We start from the raw sequence: 19,469 nt of genomic DNA, 5'->3' as shown, positions 1-19,469 counted from the left end.
GCCGCCCCCCCAGGTGGTGAAAGTAGGAAATAACACCTCCACTTCGCTGATCCTCAACACAGGGGCCCCACAAGGGTGCGTGCTCAGCCCCCTCATGTACTCCCTGTTCACCCATGACTGCGTGGACAAGAACGCCTCCACCTTAAATCAAGTTTGCAGACCATACAACAGTAATAGGCCTGATTATCAACAATGACGAGACAGCCTATAGGGAGGTGAGTGGTGCCAGGAAAATAACCTCTCCCTCAACAATTCAGCTTGTCCCATAAGACCCTCACAAACTCTTACAGAAGCACCATTGAGAGCATCCTGTCGGGCTGCATCACCGCCTGGTACGGCAACTGCACCGCCAGCAACCACTGGGCTCTCCAGGACACCTACAGCACCCGATGTCACAGCACGGCCAAAAAGATAATTGAGAATATCAAACACCCAAACCACGGCCTGTTCACTCCGCTATCATCCAGAAGGCGAGGTCAGTAAAGGTGCATCAAAGCTGGGACCGAGAGACTGAAAAACAGCTTCTATCTCAAGGCAATCATAATGACAAAGCAAAAACAGTTTAGAAATGTTTGCAAATGTATTAAAAATAAAAATCTTAAATATGACATTTACATAAGTATTTAGACCCTTTACTCTGTACTTTGTTGTAGCACCTCTGGCAGTGATTACAGCCTCGAGTCTTCTTGGGTGTGACGCTACAAGCTTGGAACACCTGTATTTGGGGAGTTTCTCCCATTCTTCTCTGCAGATCCTCTCAAGCTCTGTCAGGTTGGATGGGGAGCATCGCTGCACAACTATTTTCAGCTCTCTCCAGAGATGTTAGATTGGGTTGAAGTCTGGCCTCTGGCTAGGCCACTCAAGGTCATTCAGAGACTTGTTCCAAAGCCACTCCAGTGTTTTTCTTGGCTGTGTGCTTAGGGTCGTTGTCCTGTTGGAAGGTGAACCTTGGCCCAAGTCTGAGGTCCTGAACACTCTGGAGCAGGTTTTCATCAAAGATCTCTCTGTACTTTACTCCATTCCATTCATCTTGCCCTCGATCCTGACTAGTCTCCCAGTCCCAGCCACTGAAAACATCACCACAGCACGATGATGCCACCCCCATCCTTCACCAAAGGAATGGTGCCAGGTTTCCTCCAGACGTGACGCTTGGCATTCAGGCCAAAGAGTTCAATCTTGGTTTCATCAGACCAGAGAATCTTTTTTCTCATGGTCTGAGAGTCCTTTAGGTGCCTTTTGGCAAACTCCAAGCGGGCAGTCATGTGCTTTTTATTGAGGAGTGCCTTCCGCCTGACCACTCTACCATAAAGGCCTGATTGGTGGAGTGCTGCAGAGATGGTTGTCCTTCTGGGTGGTTCTCCCATCTCCACAGAGGAACTCCAGGGCTCTGTCAGGGTGACCGTCGGGTTCTTGGTCACCTCCCTGACCAAGGCCCTTCTCCCCCGATTGCTCAGTTTGGCTGGGCGGACAGCTCTAGGAAGAGTCTTGGTGGTTCCAAACTTCTTCCATTTAAGAATGAAGGAGGCCTCTGTGTTCTTGGTGACCTTCAATGCTGCAGACATTTTTTGGTACCCTTCCCCAGATTAGTGCCTCGACCTCATGGCTTGGTTTTTGCTCTGACATGCACTGTCAATGCACTGTCAACTGTGGGACCTTATATAGACAGGTGTGTGCCTTTCCAAATCATGTCCAATCAATTGAATTTACCACAGGTAGACTTCAAACAAGTTATAGAAACATCAAGAATGATCAATGGAAACAGGATGCACCTAAACTAAAATGTCAAGTCTCATAGCAAAGGGTCTGAATACTTATTTAAATAAAAAGGCATGTTTTTTGTTCAATACATTTGCAAAAAAATATCTAAACGTTTTTTGCTTTGTCATTATGGGGTATTGTGTTTAGATTGATGAGGGGGATTTTTTTTAATCCATTTTAGAACAAGGCTGTAATGTAACAAAATGTGGAAAAAGTCAAGGGGTCTGAATACTTTCTGAATGAGGATTTATAAAGTCAGGCACATTTAACAGTTAGGCTATTGATTATAGACCTAATTAAGTTAGTGTTTCCTCTCTCCTCACTTTTCTTAGATAATAAGGCAAGGGCTGTTTTCTCATCTCCTCATTCTGTCTCCATGCATTGTTCTCAACACCAATATGCTGGTTAACTTTGCTATTATGCACATAGCAACATGGTCTAGGAAAAGGCGCCAATTCAACAGCACAGTGATGTGTTTCTGAACCGTAGACAGCGACCACTATCCAACATGGGAGAAAGCACATTTGTTATAAAATGTTTTTTTTAAATGATTCTTAAATAATATAACCAGATACAATTTCAGTAGCACATGTCTGAGAATGATGGACGGTGCCCTCACAACTGCCTCCACAATCCACTCAGAGAGGCACGAATCAGACAGGTGTCTTGTACCCCATGATGTTTTTTTTTTTTGCTACTGCCTATCGACCAAACAATCGACTAAAATGGGCTCAGCCCTAATCTATATTTGTTAGGCTTGGGTGATATACTATTTCTACGTATACCGGGGGCTGCGTGCTACGCCACTGCTTACAACTATAAGAAATCTAAGATGTGTCACAAATTATATCCAGCTCAGGGCTTCAGCAATGTATTTGGTTTGCTAACTTGCTAGCTAAGTGACTAGATGTCAATATCAAGTTTCTTGGTTACTAGCCCGACTACCAGTCTCTTTAGCGAACATTCCACTCCTTGTCGTTGCCAAAAAGACAGGCCCTCATTAATGAGTTGGAGGAGAACAGAGGAGTTGATCCTGATTCAATAACCATCACAGCTATCCTCCAATCACAACTATTATCCAAATATTGGAACGCTATGACTTTTCTGTTCTCTATACAGAACACGTCGGTATCTGGTTGCTAAGAAAAAAATGTTTGTCCAGACGAAACCAGTCTGTTAAAAGTTGCTAGTTTACGTGTAAATTCTCAAACTAAATACATACTGCAATTCCAAAGCCTCAAAACACAACTTGCCTAGCAAACAACTAAATGTTTGTTTTTGACTAATCCATGCTGTCGTGGAAAATGTTAATGTCATTCCCAACAACCAATACGGAACTCCACCGTAAATCCAGCTGCATAATAAACATTGAGATTACAGAAAGGCCAGTCTCTTTGGCAATGACATGGAGTGGAAAGTTAGCTAAAAGACAGGTACCCAGACTAGAGAATTAATTTATTAATTTATTAATTTAAAATTAAAAAAATTGCACTCCAAAAAACAAAAACCTACAGACGCACATAAACAATTACTACATCTCATCTGCCCGGACCCACATGCTCACATCCCCATCCCTAGTGCCTACATTATTTTTGGCCACATGGTATTAAAATTGTACCAAATTTGATATCCTCGGTCAATAATGCTATTTCAATAACAAATCATTACCGATTTTTCCCATTGTGTCAATTTATGGCGGATTGATTGACTTCCAAGTTTCTTGTATATGTTTTTTCATGACTAAAAGAGAATCATCCAGCCCATTTGGTATGGTCAGTACACCCCCATATGCCATGTCTTGAAATATGTAGACAGACATATTTCTAGCTCCACTCACAACTTCTGGACTTTATAGCATTCCCAGAAAGCATGGACTGCTGAGTCATTAGTTTTACACTTGAAACATAACTCTGCCGTTGTGTACACTAATTCCAGTAGAAACTAATGTATAGAATTTATTATACAAAATTCACAAATTCTACAGCACTTTCGTTAACTGTAATTTCATTAGTTATGCTCCAACTTTTCCTCCATCTTGTGCCAACATCAGTTATTTTTTAAGTCTTAGTTCCAATAGTTTATATTTTTTTTCTAAGAGATATTCAGTTGAATATGCTCTCTGCAACATTTTGTATATCTTCCTATCATATGAAAATAATTTGACTCAAATAAGATTCCCTCAAGGTTACCCTCAATGTCCAAAATATTTAAAAATGAAATTGTGATATGTAACTTAAGTTGCACGTATTTGAAACTATCTACAATGGCCAGTTCAAAATTACTTTTTAATTCTGTCATGGAAATAAATGTATTTCCTGTTAAAAAAGTAATTTACGGTTTCAATGCCTTTAGTTTTCCATGTGGACCAATTTAAAAATTTAAAAAAAAATCTGAATGTGAATTCTGAAAACCTATCCAGGGATTGTTCCATAAGGTTGTGTTTTTAGGGAGTGATGTTGGTTCTTCTAGAATACATTAGTTAACATTCTCTCAATTGTAAATATTTCCAGAAATGTCCCTTGTCTCCCACATCATATTTTTGTACAAAATCTGAGTATGACATTAAAACATCATTGTACAGATCACCTACAGTATGAATTCCTTTCATTAGCCACTGTTTCCAGTACACAGACTTCTTACCTATCCATAGCCTTGGATTCTGCCACAATGATGAGTATCCTTGTTTCAGATGTGAAATTCCACACAATTTGTGTACTGTTCTCCACACCTCTTTTGAGTGTAAAACAATTGGGTTCAAAGTTAACAGACCATGTGACCGAGTATCAACAGGAGTAAAAGGATAATTTAGTTCCTGTTCTATTGTTATCCAATCCAAGCCAGCATCCCCTTTGCCCCAATGTTTCGCCAATTTAGCCATTTCAAATGATAAATTGTACAATTTGACATCTGGTAAAGCCAAGCCTCCTACATCCCTTGGTGAGCACATAGGATTAATATCTAAACTGAGTATACTTACAGTGCCTTGCAAAAGTATTCATCCCCCTTGACGTTTTTTCCTCATGAGATTTAAGAGCCTGCTCATATTATCAGTTGAGGTCCTGTTCTTAATAAATCCAACTTGGTCACTATGTATAATATTAGGTAGTGCCTTCTCTAAGTGTATCGCAAGGGTCTTAGTAAGAATCTTACAGTCCACATTAAGGAGGCTGATGGCTCTAAAATTCCCCAGGTTCTGTAGTATCTCTATCCTTTTTAGGAATCAGCAATATCAAAGTCTCATTAAAAAGGTGTCCGGAAAAGAGCATTTTTAAATGCCTCCTGGTAAACCACTGTCAATACAGGTACAGTAATGTCAATATACTTGTTGTAGAATATTCTATAGGAAGGCCATCCAGACAAGGTGATTTCCCTGCTTTCATAGATAAAATGGCAGCTCTAACCTCCTCTTCTGTTATAGTAGTCCAGTTCCTCTACCTGGCTATCTTTAGGCTGAACAGGAGGATGTATATAAATTGTCATAAAAAAAAAAAAACATTCAAAACACACTGTTTATCTCTTTGGATGAGGACACCATCTTATTCCCTTCTTAATTGCTGGAATTACATAAGATGTGTTCTGCATTTTTTTGTTGTCTTGTTAGTAGCTATTATTTTCCCTCTAATATATGCTTTTGAAACCTCTATCTTTTCAGTTGAGACTATGTTGATCTAAAAACAAAAAGGATCTAAGATCATCTACTAGTGATTGGCTAAATATCCAATCTTGTAATAGCAGGGTGTGGAGTCTAAATCTACCCTTCACATTGTCAGAGTTTATAGAAACATGAAACTCTACTATAGCATGATCTGTGAGGGCAATGGGCCCAATCTTGGAATCAATCACATTATTAATCTTGAAATTAGATATCAAGAATAAATATATTCTGGAGTCTGTCTTATGACAGTGGGAGAAAAAAGTATATTATCTATCATTAGGATGACTAATCTCCATATGTCTGTAAGGCCCATATCTTCTGCAAGCATATGTATTGGAAGTCTATCCTTTGGTGTGGAGTTACCTGTAAATTTACTTCTATCAATAATATTGTCCATCACTTGGTTAAAAAGTCTCCAGCAAGGACGATCTGCCCCTCCATATTTCCCAGTATAACCTTAACCTCGTGAATTTTTTAATATTTTTTAAATAATAATAAAAATCAAATCTGGGTCCTCCTTATTGGGAGATGAGAGTTGAAGTCGGAAGTTTACATCAACGTAAGTTTGAGTCATTAAAACTCGTTTTTCAACCACTCCACAAATTTCTTGTTAACAAACTATAGTTTTGGCAAGTCAGTTAGGACATCTACTTTGTGCATTGTTTACAGACAGATTATTTCACTTAATCACAATTCCAGTGGGTCAGAAGTTTACATACACCAACTTGACTGTGCCTTTAAACAGCTTGGAAAACTCCAGAAAATTATGTCATGGATTTAGAAGCTTCTGATTGACTCATGATATCAATTAGCCTACTGGAGGTGTACCTGTGGATGCATTTCAAGTCCTACCATCAAACTCAGTGCCTCTTTGCTTGACTTCATGGGAAATAAATCAAAATTAATCAGCAAAGACCTCAGAAAAAAAATGTAGACCTCCACAAGCCTTGGGAGCAATTTCCAAACGCCTGAAGGTACCACGTTCATCTGTACCAACAATAGTACGCAAGTATAAACACCATGGGACCATGCACCCATCATACCGCTCAGGAAGGAGACGCGTTCTGTCTCCTAGAGATGAACGTACTTTGGTGCGAAAAAATGCAAATCATTCCCAGAACAAAGGACCTTGTGAAGATGCTGGAGGATACAGGTACAAAAGTATCTATATCCACAGTAGAGTTAGTCCTATATCGACATAACCTGAAAGGCCACTCAGCAAGGAAGAAGCCACTGCTCCAAAACCGCCATAAAAAAAGCCAGACAACGGTTTGCAACTGCACATGGGGACAAAGATCATACTTTTTGGAGAAATGTCCTCTGGTCTGATGAAACAAAAATAGAACTGTTTGGCCATAATGACCATCGTTATGTTTGGAGGAAAAAGGGGGAGGCTTGCAAGCCGAAGAACACCATCCCAACCATGAAGCACGGGGGTGGCAGCATCATGTTGTGGGGGTGCTTGCTGCAGGAGGGACTGGTGCACTTTACAAATAGATGGCATCATGAGGGAGGAAAATGATGTGGATATATTGAAGCAACATCTCAAGACATCAGTCAGGAAGTTAAAGCTTGGTCGCAAATGGGTCTTCCAAATTAACAATGACCCCAAGCATACTTCCAAACTTGTGGCAAAATGGCTTAAGGACAACAAAGTCAAGGTATTGGAGTGGCCATCACAAAGCTCCGACCTCAATCCCATAGAAAATTTGTCGGCAGAACTGAAAAACCGTGTGCGAGCAAGGGGGCCTACAAACCTGACTCAGTTACACCAGCTCTGTCAGGAGGAATGGGCCAAAATTCACCCAACTTATTATGGGAAGCTTGTGGAAGGCTACCCAAAACATTTGACCCAAGTTAAACAATTTAAAGGCAATGCTACCAAATACTAACTGAGTGTATGTACACTTCTGACCCACTGGGAATGTGATGAAAGAAATAAAAGCTGAAATAAATCACACTCTACTATTATTCTGACATTTCACATTCTTAAAATAAAGTGGTGATCCTAACTGACCTAAGACAAGAAATTTTTACTAGGATTAAATGTCAGCAATTGTGAAAAACTGAGTTCAAATGTATTTGGCTATGGTGTATGTAAACTTCCGACTACAACTGTATATGTTGCATAATACTACCATAATCCTATTTATAAAAGAGCCTCAATGCAGATAAACCTGCCAAACTTTATGTTGCTTCAACATTACAAAATGTATTTTTCTTATCAGAATAAATCACCCCATTTTGTTTGGAATTAAATGAGCTATGATAAACTTTTGCAACCAGGCCTCCTCTTTCAGTGCCTCTATCTGTAATTCCTGTATTAACACAAAATCCGCCTGTTTTGATTTTAAATATCAAAATCTCTTTTCTCTTCACTTGGTTACCACAAACATTTCTGTTCCAAGAGATTATGTTTCCATAACCATATTTGCTCTGAGTAGTTACAGCCTGTGAGCGTGAAGTGTCCCATATAACACCCATGACAACTCTAATGAACATCATTACATAAAACATTTCACAATATATGCTCCAGCGGTACAATAAAAGTGTAAATAAACATAGAAAACCAATCCCAAATAAAACAAAGCAACTTGGAACGTAACGTTGCTTCTAAATGAGTCAATCATTGAAGAAATGTTTTCGATGCTGCAGAAGATAACTTGCGGTCTCAACTCAAAATTCTTTATCGTCCGTGAGGTGCTTGAAATGCTAAATTAGCAACACCCCACAGAGTCCCGCAAACACATAAGCTACCTTCACTTATACTGTAAACGGCATACAATTCAACTTGTATTTGACCTTTTCTCGTCTTCTTTATCTAGGCTAAACACCTTGCTCTAACAAGAATCTCTCTGCCTCCACGTTGTCCTTGAAAATTATTTGCATTCCCTTCCAAGTAAACAGCAGTGTCGCTGGGAATGCCAGTGTGTGCCTGACGTTCTTCTTGAGGAGTTGTTTCTTCGCAGTTGCAAACTGCTTCCTCTTCATGGCCAGTTCCTTGGACAGGCTCGGGAAGAAAAAAAACAAATGCCGGCTGCCTTCCCAATGAACGCCACCCTTATCTTTCGCCACTTTAAGTACCTTGTCTCGGGCTGTATAGTAGGAAGCGGATGAAAACTGTTCTTGGGGGCCCATTCTCATCAGGCATGGTTAAGCTGCGATGGGTTCGGTTCAATTTCGAATTTGTGCCTGTCGACAAATCCAAATCCTTCTGCAATGATTTTCTGCACACACGAGATTAGTCTACCGCCGGCCTCATGCCCCTCTTTCAAATGAACCAATCTCACTGTTAATGAGTTCTTCGACACGATTCCACAATATGACCAACTTTTTCTTGTGATTCTCATTACCCTTCTCCAGATGGGAGATGGCCTCCACTGTCGAAATCCGTCCCTCTGCCCAATCCATCCTCTCTTGTATCACATCAACTTTTTTCCTTGAGCTCGGTAGTTGTTTTTATCATGGAGACGTCGGATGCAACATCAACAAAATCATGTTCATCTTTCCCATTTGCTCAAATAGATCCTTCAGATTTATCGATTTCTCTGGGTTTACGTGTTGATCCATGTCTTGGTGGGGGATTCGGGAGGATTTACTGTTTGTTTGCTAGTCGATGTGGCCTTCTGAATACTGCGTGTTAGGCTTGAATACGTTTTTAGTATGTGTCGACATTCCAATAACACCACTTTAGCGGGATGTTTCAAAATGTAAATTCTTTATATTAAACTGTCAACATATTAAGACATATGAAACTGTATGCCATTGAATTTCAGTATTTACATGCGGGTATTAGGAGCGCTCTAAAGTGCTGTCATCAAATTTGATCTGATCTTCATCTAGGTCACAACAATAGACAAACATAGTGTGCTTAAACTAATAATAGAAATGATTGTATTTTTCTTGTCTATAATGAATACATCATTTAAACATTCACAGTGTAGGTTGGAAAAAGTATGTGAACCCCTAGGCTAATGACTTCTCCAAAAGCTAATTGGAGTCAGGAGTCTGCTAACCTAGAGTCCAATCGATGAGACAAGATTGGAGATGTTGGTTAGAGCTGCCTTGCCTGATAAAAACACTCACAAAATTTGAGTTTGCTATTTACAAGAAGCATTGCCTGATGTGAACCATGTCTCGAACAAAAGAGAACTCAGAATACCTAAGATTAAGAATTGTTGAATTGCATAAAGCTGGAAAGGGTTACAAAAGGATTTCTAAAAGCCTTGATGTTCATCAGTCCACAGTAAGACAAATTGTCTATAAAATTTGTAAAGTTCAGTACTTTTGCTACTTTCCTTAGAAGTGGCCATCCTGCAAAGATGACTGCAAGAACACAGCGCAGAATACTCAATGAGGTTAAGAAGAATCCTATAGTGTCAGCTAAAGACTTACAGAAATCGCTGGAACACACTAACATCTCTGTTGACGAGTCTACGATACGTAAAAGGACTGACTTTGTGTTAGCTAGCCAACGTTTAATTACTTCTGCGTTATGAAAGGAACTAGACACGGACACGAATGATCCATTGGTAGTTTGTTGTAACCAAGTATTGGTGCTAAGCGTGTGTTAACCTCTATGGGCAAGGCGGGACGAATTCGTCCCACCTACGTAACAGCCACCTGAATTCAGTGGCGCGATTTTTGAATCGTTTGAAATACTATTACTTCAATTTCTCAAACATATGACTATTTTACAGCTATTTAAAGACAAGACTCTCCTTAATCTAACCACACTGTCCGATTTCAAAAAATCTTTACAACGAAAGCAAAACATTAGATTATGTCAGGAGAGTGCCCAGCCAGAAATAATCAGACACCCATTTTTCAAGCTAGCATATAATGTCACAAAAACCCAAACCACAGCTAAATGCAGCACTAACCTTTTATGATCTTCATCAGATGACACACCTAGGACATTATGTTATACAATACATGCATGTCTGTTCAATGAAGTTCATATTTATATCAAAAAACAGCTTTTTACATTAGCATGTGACGTTCAGAAAAAGCATACCCCCCGCAAACTTCCGGGGAATTTACTAACAGTTTGCTAAATTACTCACGATAAACGTTCACAAAAAGCATAACAATTATTTTAAGAATTATAGATACATTACTCCTCTATGCACTCGATATGTCCGATTTTAAAATAGCTTTTCGGATGAAACACATTTTGCAATATTCTAAGTACATAGCCCAGCCATCACGGCTAGCTATTTAGACACCCGGCAAGATTAGTCTTCACCAAAATCCTATTTCCTATAAGAAAAATGTTCTTACCTTTCCTGTTCTTCGTCAGAATGCACTCCCAGGACTTCTACTTCAATAACAAATGTAGGTTTGGTCCCAAATAATCCATCGTTATATCCAAATATCCTCTGTTTTGTTCGTGCGTTCTAGACACTATACGAATGGTAAATAACGGTCGCACGGTCGCACGCATGGCGTGACAAAAAATGTCTAAATATTCCATTACCGTACTTCGAAGCATGTCAACCGCTGTTTAAAACCAATTTTTATGCCATTTATCTCGTAGAAAAGCGATAATATTCCGACCGGGAATCTGCAATAAGCTAAACAGCCGAATGAAATTTCTCCACGGGGGCGAATCGTGCACGCGCCTCATTCAATGGTCCTCTGATCGGCCACTTGGATAAGGCGATAATCTATTTCAGCCAGAGGCTGCCTCGTCATCGTTCAGGTTTTTCCCGGGTTCTGAGAGCCTATTGGAGCCCTGGGAATTGTCACGTCACAGCTAAGATCCTTACTCTTCAATAAACAGATGCAAGACGCACGACTCCTTGTCAGACAGGCCACTTCCTGCATGAAACCTTGTCAGGTTTCTGCCTGCCATAGGAGTTCTGTTATACTCACAGACACCATTCAAACAGTTTTAGAAACTTTAGGGTGTTTTCTATCCAAACCTGAACAATAATATGCATATTCTAGCTTCTGAGTTGGTGTAGGAGGCAGTTAAAAATGGGCACATATTTTTTCCAAAATTCTCAATACTGCCCCCTAGCCCAAACAGGTTAATGGATGCTAGAATGCTAGTTAGCTACGGCGTCATAGGATACGGTGCACTGGGTGGGTTTCACAGAAGAATACTGTACCTAGTTATCTAGCTGAATAAACTAAGTTTGAGCCTATTCCTGGAAACATTGAACCACTGTAGTTTACATCAATTATAATTTCTAAGTGGAAGTTGGAATAGTTATATTTGAGTGTTTCAGTGAATGGTTAGTGAGGGAGGCCCTGCTCTCTCGCTTCCCCAGTTGTTTAGTTAATTTTCTTTACAATCTCCTTTGCATTAGCGTAGCCTCTCCTGTAGCCTGTCAACTATGTGTCTGTCTATCCCTGTTCTCTCCTCTCTGCACAGGCCACACAAACGCTTCACACCGCATGACCGCTGCCACTCTAACCTGGTGGTCCCAGCACGCACGACTCACGTGGAGTTCCAGGTCTCCGGCAGCCTCTGGAACTGCCGGTCTGTGGCCAACAAGGCAGAGTTCATCTCAGCCTATGCTACCCTCCAGTCCCTCGACTTCTTGGCGCTGACGGAAACATGGATTACCACAGAAAACACTGCTACTCCTACTGCTCTCTCCTCGTCTGACCACATGTTCTCGCATACCCCGAGAGCATCTGGTCAGCGGGATGGCGGGAATGGAATCCTCATCTCTCCCAAGTGGACATTCTCTCTTTCTCCCCTGACCGATCTGTCTATCTCCTCCTTTGAATTCCATGCTGTCACAATCACTAGCCCATTCAAGCTTAACATCCTTATCATTTATCGCCCTCCAGGTTCCCTTGGAGAGTTCATCAATGAGCTTGACGCCTTGATAAGTTCCTTTCCTGAGGATGGCTCACCCCTCAATTCTGGGTGACTTTAACCTCCCTACGTCTACCTTTGATTCATTTCTCTCTGCCTCCTTCTTTCCACTCCTCTTTTGGCCTCACCCTCTCACCGTCCCCCCTACTCACAAAGCAGGCAATACGCTTGACCTCATCTTCACTAGATGCTGTTCTTCTACCAATCTCACTGCAACTCCCCTCCAAGTCTCCGACCACTACCTTGTATCCTTTTCCCTCTCCTCCAACACTACTCACTCTACCCCTACTCAGATGGTATTGCGCCGTCGCAACCGTCGCTCTCTCTCTCCTGCTACTCTCTCCTCTTCCATCCTATCATCTCTTCCCTCTGCTCAATCCTTCTCCAACCAATCTCCTGATTCTGCCTCCTGCAACCCTCCTCTCCTCCCTTTCTGCATCCTTTGACTCTCTATGTCCCCTATCCTCCCGGCCGGCTCAGTCCTCCCCTCCTGCTCCGTGGCTTGACGACTCATTGCGAGCTCACAGAACAGGGCTCCGGGCAGCCGAGCGGAAATGGAGGAAAACTAGCCTCCCTGCGGACCTGGCATCTTTTCACTCCCTCCTCTCCACATTTTCTTCCACCGTTTCTGCTGCTAAAGCCACTTTCTACCACTGTAAATTCCAAGCATCTGCCTCTAACCCTAGGAAGCTCTTTACCACCTTCTCCTCCCTCCTGAATCCTCCTCCCCCCTTCTCCCTCTCTGCGGACAACTTTGTCAACCATTTTGAAAAGAAGGTTGACGACATCCGATCATCGTTTGTTAACCTGTTAGGGCTAGGGGGCAGTATTGACACAGCCTTTGTCTGTTTACCTAAACGCAGATTCCCGGTCGGAATATTATCGCTTTTTTATGAGAAAAATGGCATAAAAATTGATTTTAAACAGCGGTTGACATGCTTCGAAGTACGGTAATGGAATATTTAGAATTTTTTTGTCACGAATTGCGCCATGCTCGCCACCCTTATTTACCCTTTAGGATAGTGTCTTGAACGCACAAACAAAACGCCGCTTTTTGGATATAACGATGGATTATTTTGGACCAAACCAACATTTGTTATTGAAGTAGAAGTCCTGGGAGTGCATTCTGACGAAGACAACAAAGGTAATAACATTTTTCTTATAGTAAATCTGACTTTGATGAGTGCTAAACTTGCTGGGTGTCTAAATAGCTAGCCCTGTGATGCCGGGCCATCTACTGAGAATATTGCAAAATGTGCTTTCACCGAAAAGCTATTTTAAAATCGGACATATCGAGTGCATAGAGGAGTTCTGTATCTATAATTCTTAAAATAATTGTTATGCTTTTTGTGAACGTTTATCGTGAGTAATTTAGTAAATTCACCGGCAGTGTTCGATGGGAATGCTAGTCACATGCTAATGTAAAAAGCTGGTTTTTGATATAAATATGAACTTGATTGAACAAAACATGCATGTATTGTATAACATAATGTCCTAGGATTGTCATCTGATGAAGATCATCAAAGGTTAGTGCTACATTTAGCTGTGGTTTGGGTTTATGTGACATTATATGCTAGCTTGAAAAATGGGTGTCTGATTATTTCTGGCTGGGTACTCTGCTGACATAATCTAATGTTTTGCTTTCGTTGTAAAGCCTTTTTGAAATCGGACAGTGTGGTTAGATTAACGAGAGTCTAATCTTTAAAATGGTGTAAAATAGTTATATTTTTGAAAAATTGAAGTAATAGCATTTCTAAGGTATTTGAATAACGCGCCACAGGATTCCACTGGCTGTTGAGTAGGTGGGACGATTTCGTCCCACATACCCTAGAGAGGTTTTAAGCATACTTAAGATTGAAAATCACTAAAAAAATATATCTATGCCTTCATTTCCTAAAAATATAGACTCGTAACTTTCCCACCTAGCCCATAGAGGTTAAGTCAAACGATACCGCTGGTCCTGCTCACATTGCCCTACCCTATGCTTTGACCTCTTTCTCCCCTCTCTCTCCAGATGAAATCTTGCGACTTGTGACGGCCAGCCGCCCAACAACCTGCCCGCTTGACCATATCCCCTACTCTCTTCTCCAGACCATTTCCGGAGACCTTCTCCCTTACCTCACCTCGCTCATCAACTCATCCTTGACCGCTGGCTACGTCCCTTCCGTCTTCAAGAGAGCGAGAGTTGCACCCCTTCTCAAAAAACCTACACTCGATCCCTCCGATGTCAACAACTACAGACCAGTATCCCTTCTTTCTTTCCTCTCCAAAACTCGAGCGTGCCGTCCTTGGCCAGCTCTCTTGCTATCTCTCTCAGAATGACCTTCTTGATCCAAATCAGTCAGGTTTCAAGACTGGTCATTCAAATGAGACTGCTCTTCTCTGTGTCACGGAGGCTCTCCGCACTGCTAAAGCTAACTCTCTCTCCTCTGCTCTCATCCTTCTAGACCTATCTGCTGCCTTTGATACTGTGAACCATCAGATCCTCCTCCAAGTTGGGCATCTCCGGCACGGCTCACTCTTGGATTGCGTCCTACCTGACAGGTCGCTCCTACCAGGTGGCATGGCGAGAATCCGTCTCCGCACCACGTGTTCTCACCACTGGTGTCCCCCAGGGCTCAGTTCTAGGCCCTCTCCTATTCTCGCAATACACCAAGTCACTTGATTCTGTCATATCCTCACATGGTCTCTCCTATCATTGCTACGCAGACGACACACAATTAATCTTCTCCTTTCCCCCTTCTGATAACCAGGTGGCGAATCGCATCTCTGCATGTCTGGCAGACATATCAGTGTGGATGACGGATCACCACCTCAAGCTGAACCTCGGCAAGACGGAGCTGCTCTTCCTCCCGACGAAGGACTGCCCGTTCCATGATCTCGCCATCACGGTTGACAACTCCATTGTGTCCTCCTCCCAGAGTGCTAAGAGCCTTGGCGTGACCCTGGACAACACCCTGTCGTTCTCCACTAACATCATGGCGGTGACCCGATCCTGTAGGTTCATGCTCTACAACATTCGCAGAGTACGACCCTGCTTCACACAGGAAGCGGCGCTGTTGGCGGGGCTCCCTGCCTGTACCATCAAACCCCTACAACTCATCCAGAACGCCGCAGCCCGTCTGGTGTTCAACCTTCCCAAGTTCTCTCACGTCACCCCGCTCCTCCGCACACTCCACTGGCTTCCAGTTGAAGCTCGCATCTGCTACAAGACCATGGTGCTTGCCTACGGAGCTGTGAGGGGAACGGCACCTCCGTACCTTCTGGCTCTGATCAGTCCCTACACCCAAAGGAGGGCACTGCGTTCATCCACCTCTGGCCTGCTCGCCTCCCTACCTCTGCGGAAGCACAGTTCCCGCTCAGCCCAGTCAAAACTGTTCGCTGCTCTGGCACCCCAATGGTGGAACAAGCTCCCTCACGACGCCAGGACAGCGGAGTCAATCACCACCTTCCGGAGACACCTGAAACCCCACCTCTTTAAGGAATACCTGGGATAGGATTAAGTAATCGTTCTAACCCCCCCCCCCCACCCTCCCCCCCAAATAAGATATAGATGTACTATTGTAAAGTGGTTGTCCCACTGGATATCATAAGGTGAATGCACCAATTCGTAAGTCGCTCTGGATAAGAGCGTCTGCTAAATGACGTAAATGTAAACAAGAATGGTGTTCATGGGAGGACACCACGGAAGAAGCCACTGCTGTCCAAAAAACAACAACATTGCACCTGGATTTTCCACAGCACTACTGGCAAAATATCCTGTGGACAGATGAAACTACAGTTGAGTCGTTTGGAAGGAACACACAACACTATGTGTGGAGGAAAAAAGGGCACAGCACACCAACATCAAAACCTCATCCCAACTGTAAAGTATAGTGGAGGGAGCATCATGGTTTGGGGCTGCTTTGCTGCCTCAGGGCCTGGACAGCTTGCAATTGTCGACGGAAAAATGAATTCCCAAATTTATCAAGACATTTTGCAGGAGAATGTTAGGCTATATGTCCGCCAATTGAAGCTCAACTGAAGTTGGGTGATGCAATAGGACAACGACCCAAAACACAAAAGTAAATCAACAAATGGCTTCAACACAAGAAAATACACCTTCTGGAATGGCCCAGTCCGAGTCCTGACCTCAACCCGATTGAGATGCTGTGGCATGACCTCAAGAGAGCAATTCACACCAGACACCCCAAGAATATATATATAAAATAAAAATTGCCCGCGTGTCAAATTCAGCCCACGGGTCGCCAGTTGGGGAACCTTGTAATAGTTAATAATTTGCATGAAGAGAGAGAAAGTAATTCTTGCTGGTAGTAGGTGTTAAGAAAAACATAGCAAAAGATACAGTGCGAGAGAGTTATGATGTTACTTCATGCACGGTTTCTTACCTGTTGGTGACGTGTGGTGCTGAAGGTGTACTGGACAGAGTGTGGTGGGTAGCGGCTCTGCTCGCTGCTGAAGCTCCCCTGGGTAGGGGGGTAGCCCGAGCTACTGGACATCCTGGCTCAGGGTTGAGCCGGGCGGGCTTTTGCTGCACTGATCAGGGGCTCAGGTTGAGCATGGCTGGAGACCCAAACCACCTGAGGAAGGACAGATGATGATTTCATATGTGTCCATCTTTCTCACACAAGGAAAGGAAGGACACCCCAGGTGAGTCAGTGCTTGAGGCATTGTGGCAGCTGCAATATTTCTGTCTGAAGGGTAAGCTGAGCTGCATCTCAACTCCAAATGGGGGAGGATGGATTATTGTGCACCATATTAGTAGTTTTGTCAGTGTCAGTCAGTAGATTGGTAATGGATTAGGTGAAGTATTATCGTTGACCAATATTAGTCTCCTCAGTCATACTCGGTTTCCCTCTGTTAAATCGTTGAAGCCACTCCCCCCAAAAATAAACATTTTATAAAAATAAACAGAAATGCCTTGTTTACATTAGTATTCAGGCCCCTTGCTATGAGACTCAAAATTGAGCTCAGGTGCATCCTATTTCATTGATTATCCTTGAGATGTTTCTACAACTTGGAATCCACCTTTTACAAGTTTAATTGGACATGATTTGGAAAGGCACACACACACACCTTTCTATTTTAAAGGTCCCACATCATGGCAAAAACCATGCCATGATGTTAAAGGAATTGTCCGTAGAGCACTGAGACAGGATTGTGTCGAAGGCACAGATCTGGGGAAGGGTAACAACAAAGTCTGGAACCTCCAAGTCTCTTCCTAGAGCTGGCCGCCCGGCCAAACTGAGCAATCGGAGAAGGGCCTTGGTCAGGGCCATGACCAAGAACCCGATGGCCCAAGCAGCAATTACAGCCACGAATCTTCTTGGGTATGACACTACAAGCTCGACACACCTGTATTTGGGGAGTTTCTCCCTTTCTTCTCTGCGGATCCTCTCAAGCTATGTCAGCTTGGATGGGGAGTGTTGCTGCACAGCTATTTTCAGGTCTCAAGAGATGTTTGATCAGGTTTAAGTCCAGGCTCTGGCTGGGCCACTCAAGGACATTCAGAGACATGTCCCGAAGCCAATCCTGTGTGGTCTTGACTGTGTGCTTAAGGTGGTTCTCCTGTTGGAAGGTGAACCATCGCCCCAGTGAGGCCCCGAGAGCCCTGGTGCAGGTTTTCATCAATGATCCCTGTTCCTTGCTCTATTCATCTTTGCCTCGATCGTGACTAGTCTCCCAGTCCCTGCTGCTGAAAAACATCCCCACAACATGATTCTGCCACCACCATGCTTCACCGTAGGGAAAGTGCCAGGTTTCCTCCAGAAGTGATGCTTGGCATTCAGGCCAAAGAGTTCAATCTTGTTTTCATCAGACCAGAGAATCTTGTTTCTCATGGTCAGAGAGTCTTTAGGTGCCTTTTGGCAAACTCCAAGAGGGCTGTCATGTGCCTTTTACCGATGAGGGGCTTCCGTCTGGCCACTCTACCATAAAAGGCCTCTGTCAGAGTGACCGTCGTGTTCTAGGTTACGTCCCTGACCAAGGCCCTTCTCCCCCGACTGCTCAGTTTGGCCGGGCGGCCAGCTCTAGGAAGAGTCTTGGTGGTACCAAACTTCTTCCATTTAAGAATGACGGAAGCCACTGAGTTCTTGGGTACATTCAATGCTACATAAATGTTTTGTTACCCATCCACACATACTTTTGCCTCAGCACAATCCAGTCTCGGAGCTCTACGGATAATTCCTTCAACCTCATGGCTTGGTTTTTGATCTGATATCTACGGTCAACTGTGGGACCTTATATAGACAGGTGTGTGCCTTTCCAAATCATGTCCAATCAATTGAATTTACTACATGGACTCCAAGTTGTAGAAACATCTCAAAGACGATCAATGGAAACAGGATGCACCGGAGCTCAATTTCGAGTCCCATAGCAAAGGGTCTCAACTTATATCAATAAGGTATTTCTGTTATAAAACGTTGTCAGTGTAAAAACTTAAAACAACTAAAACCATAAAGTATGTAGAATAGATAATGGACCGATGTAGAGTACCAGTCAAAGGTTTGGACACACCTACTCATTCTAGGGTTTCTTTACTTTTACTATTTTCTACATTGATATCAAGGATCTGGATAGATTCTGTATGGAAGGATGGTCTAACACCCTCCCAATGTGTTCTACAATCTCATAAAACATTTAAGAAAAAAGGCTCACTAGCAAGGTGAGGTCTTGAAAACAGGGGTGCCAATCATTTTGACCCCCCATCTTTGAGACAAACAAAAAACGTGTTAAACGAAATCTATTCCTCTGAGAAATTGTATTAGCCTAGTATAAAATACACACATTTTAAATTGGCATACAATATAGCTCAGTTTAAAATAAAGTCTATTTTGCTCATCTTTATCAAGGGTGCAAATTATTTTGGACCTGACTGTATATACTGTCTGCCAGAAATGTATGTATTCAATACTGTAAGTCGCTCTGGATAAGAGCGTCTGCTAAATGACTCAAATGTAAATGTAGTATGCAGCATAGATCAGCGGTTCCAACCTTTTCCATTCCGAGGACCACCAAATCATGTCAAAAGCGTGAGGACCACCAGAGTCGCAGATTTTTTGAACATAAAATATCTTGACAGTCAAATTGAGAGTAAATTTTTATCAGGGAATGTTACAGATTAAAACACCAACACCAGTAGAAATCCACTTTTCAAGCAGAAAGACGATGGCCAGATGTTACCCAATGCAACATCACAAATAGAGGTCGACCGATTAATCG

General features: G+C 42.6%; 1 protein-coding gene across 6 annotated transcripts in view; it reads right to left on the bottom strand.

The window, feature by feature from the left end:
- ncor1 (nuclear receptor corepressor 1) overlaps nucleotides 1-19,469 on the bottom strand; it is a 121,982-nt gene that overhangs the window by 90,551 nt on the left and 11,962 nt on the right. For all 6 annotated transcript variants that reach the window (XM_082960352.1, XM_014137923.3, XM_082960354.1 and 3 more), the window contains exon 2: nucleotides 16,637-16,828. In XM_082960352.1, the coding sequence (XP_082816478.1) occupies nucleotides 16,637-16,747 (111 nt within the window). In that variant the 5' untranslated portion in view covers nucleotides 16,748-16,828. The remainder of the gene's footprint in view (nucleotides 1-16,636; nucleotides 16,829-19,469) is intronic.

The sequence above is a fragment of the Salmo salar genome, chromosome 13 (genome assembly GCF_965601325.2).
Source record: "Salmo salar chromosome 13, fSalSal1, whole genome shotgun sequence".
Lineage (NCBI taxonomy): Eukaryota > Metazoa > Chordata > Actinopteri > Salmoniformes > Salmonidae > Salmo > Salmo salar.
This window is presented reverse-complemented; position numbering and strand designations above follow the sequence as displayed.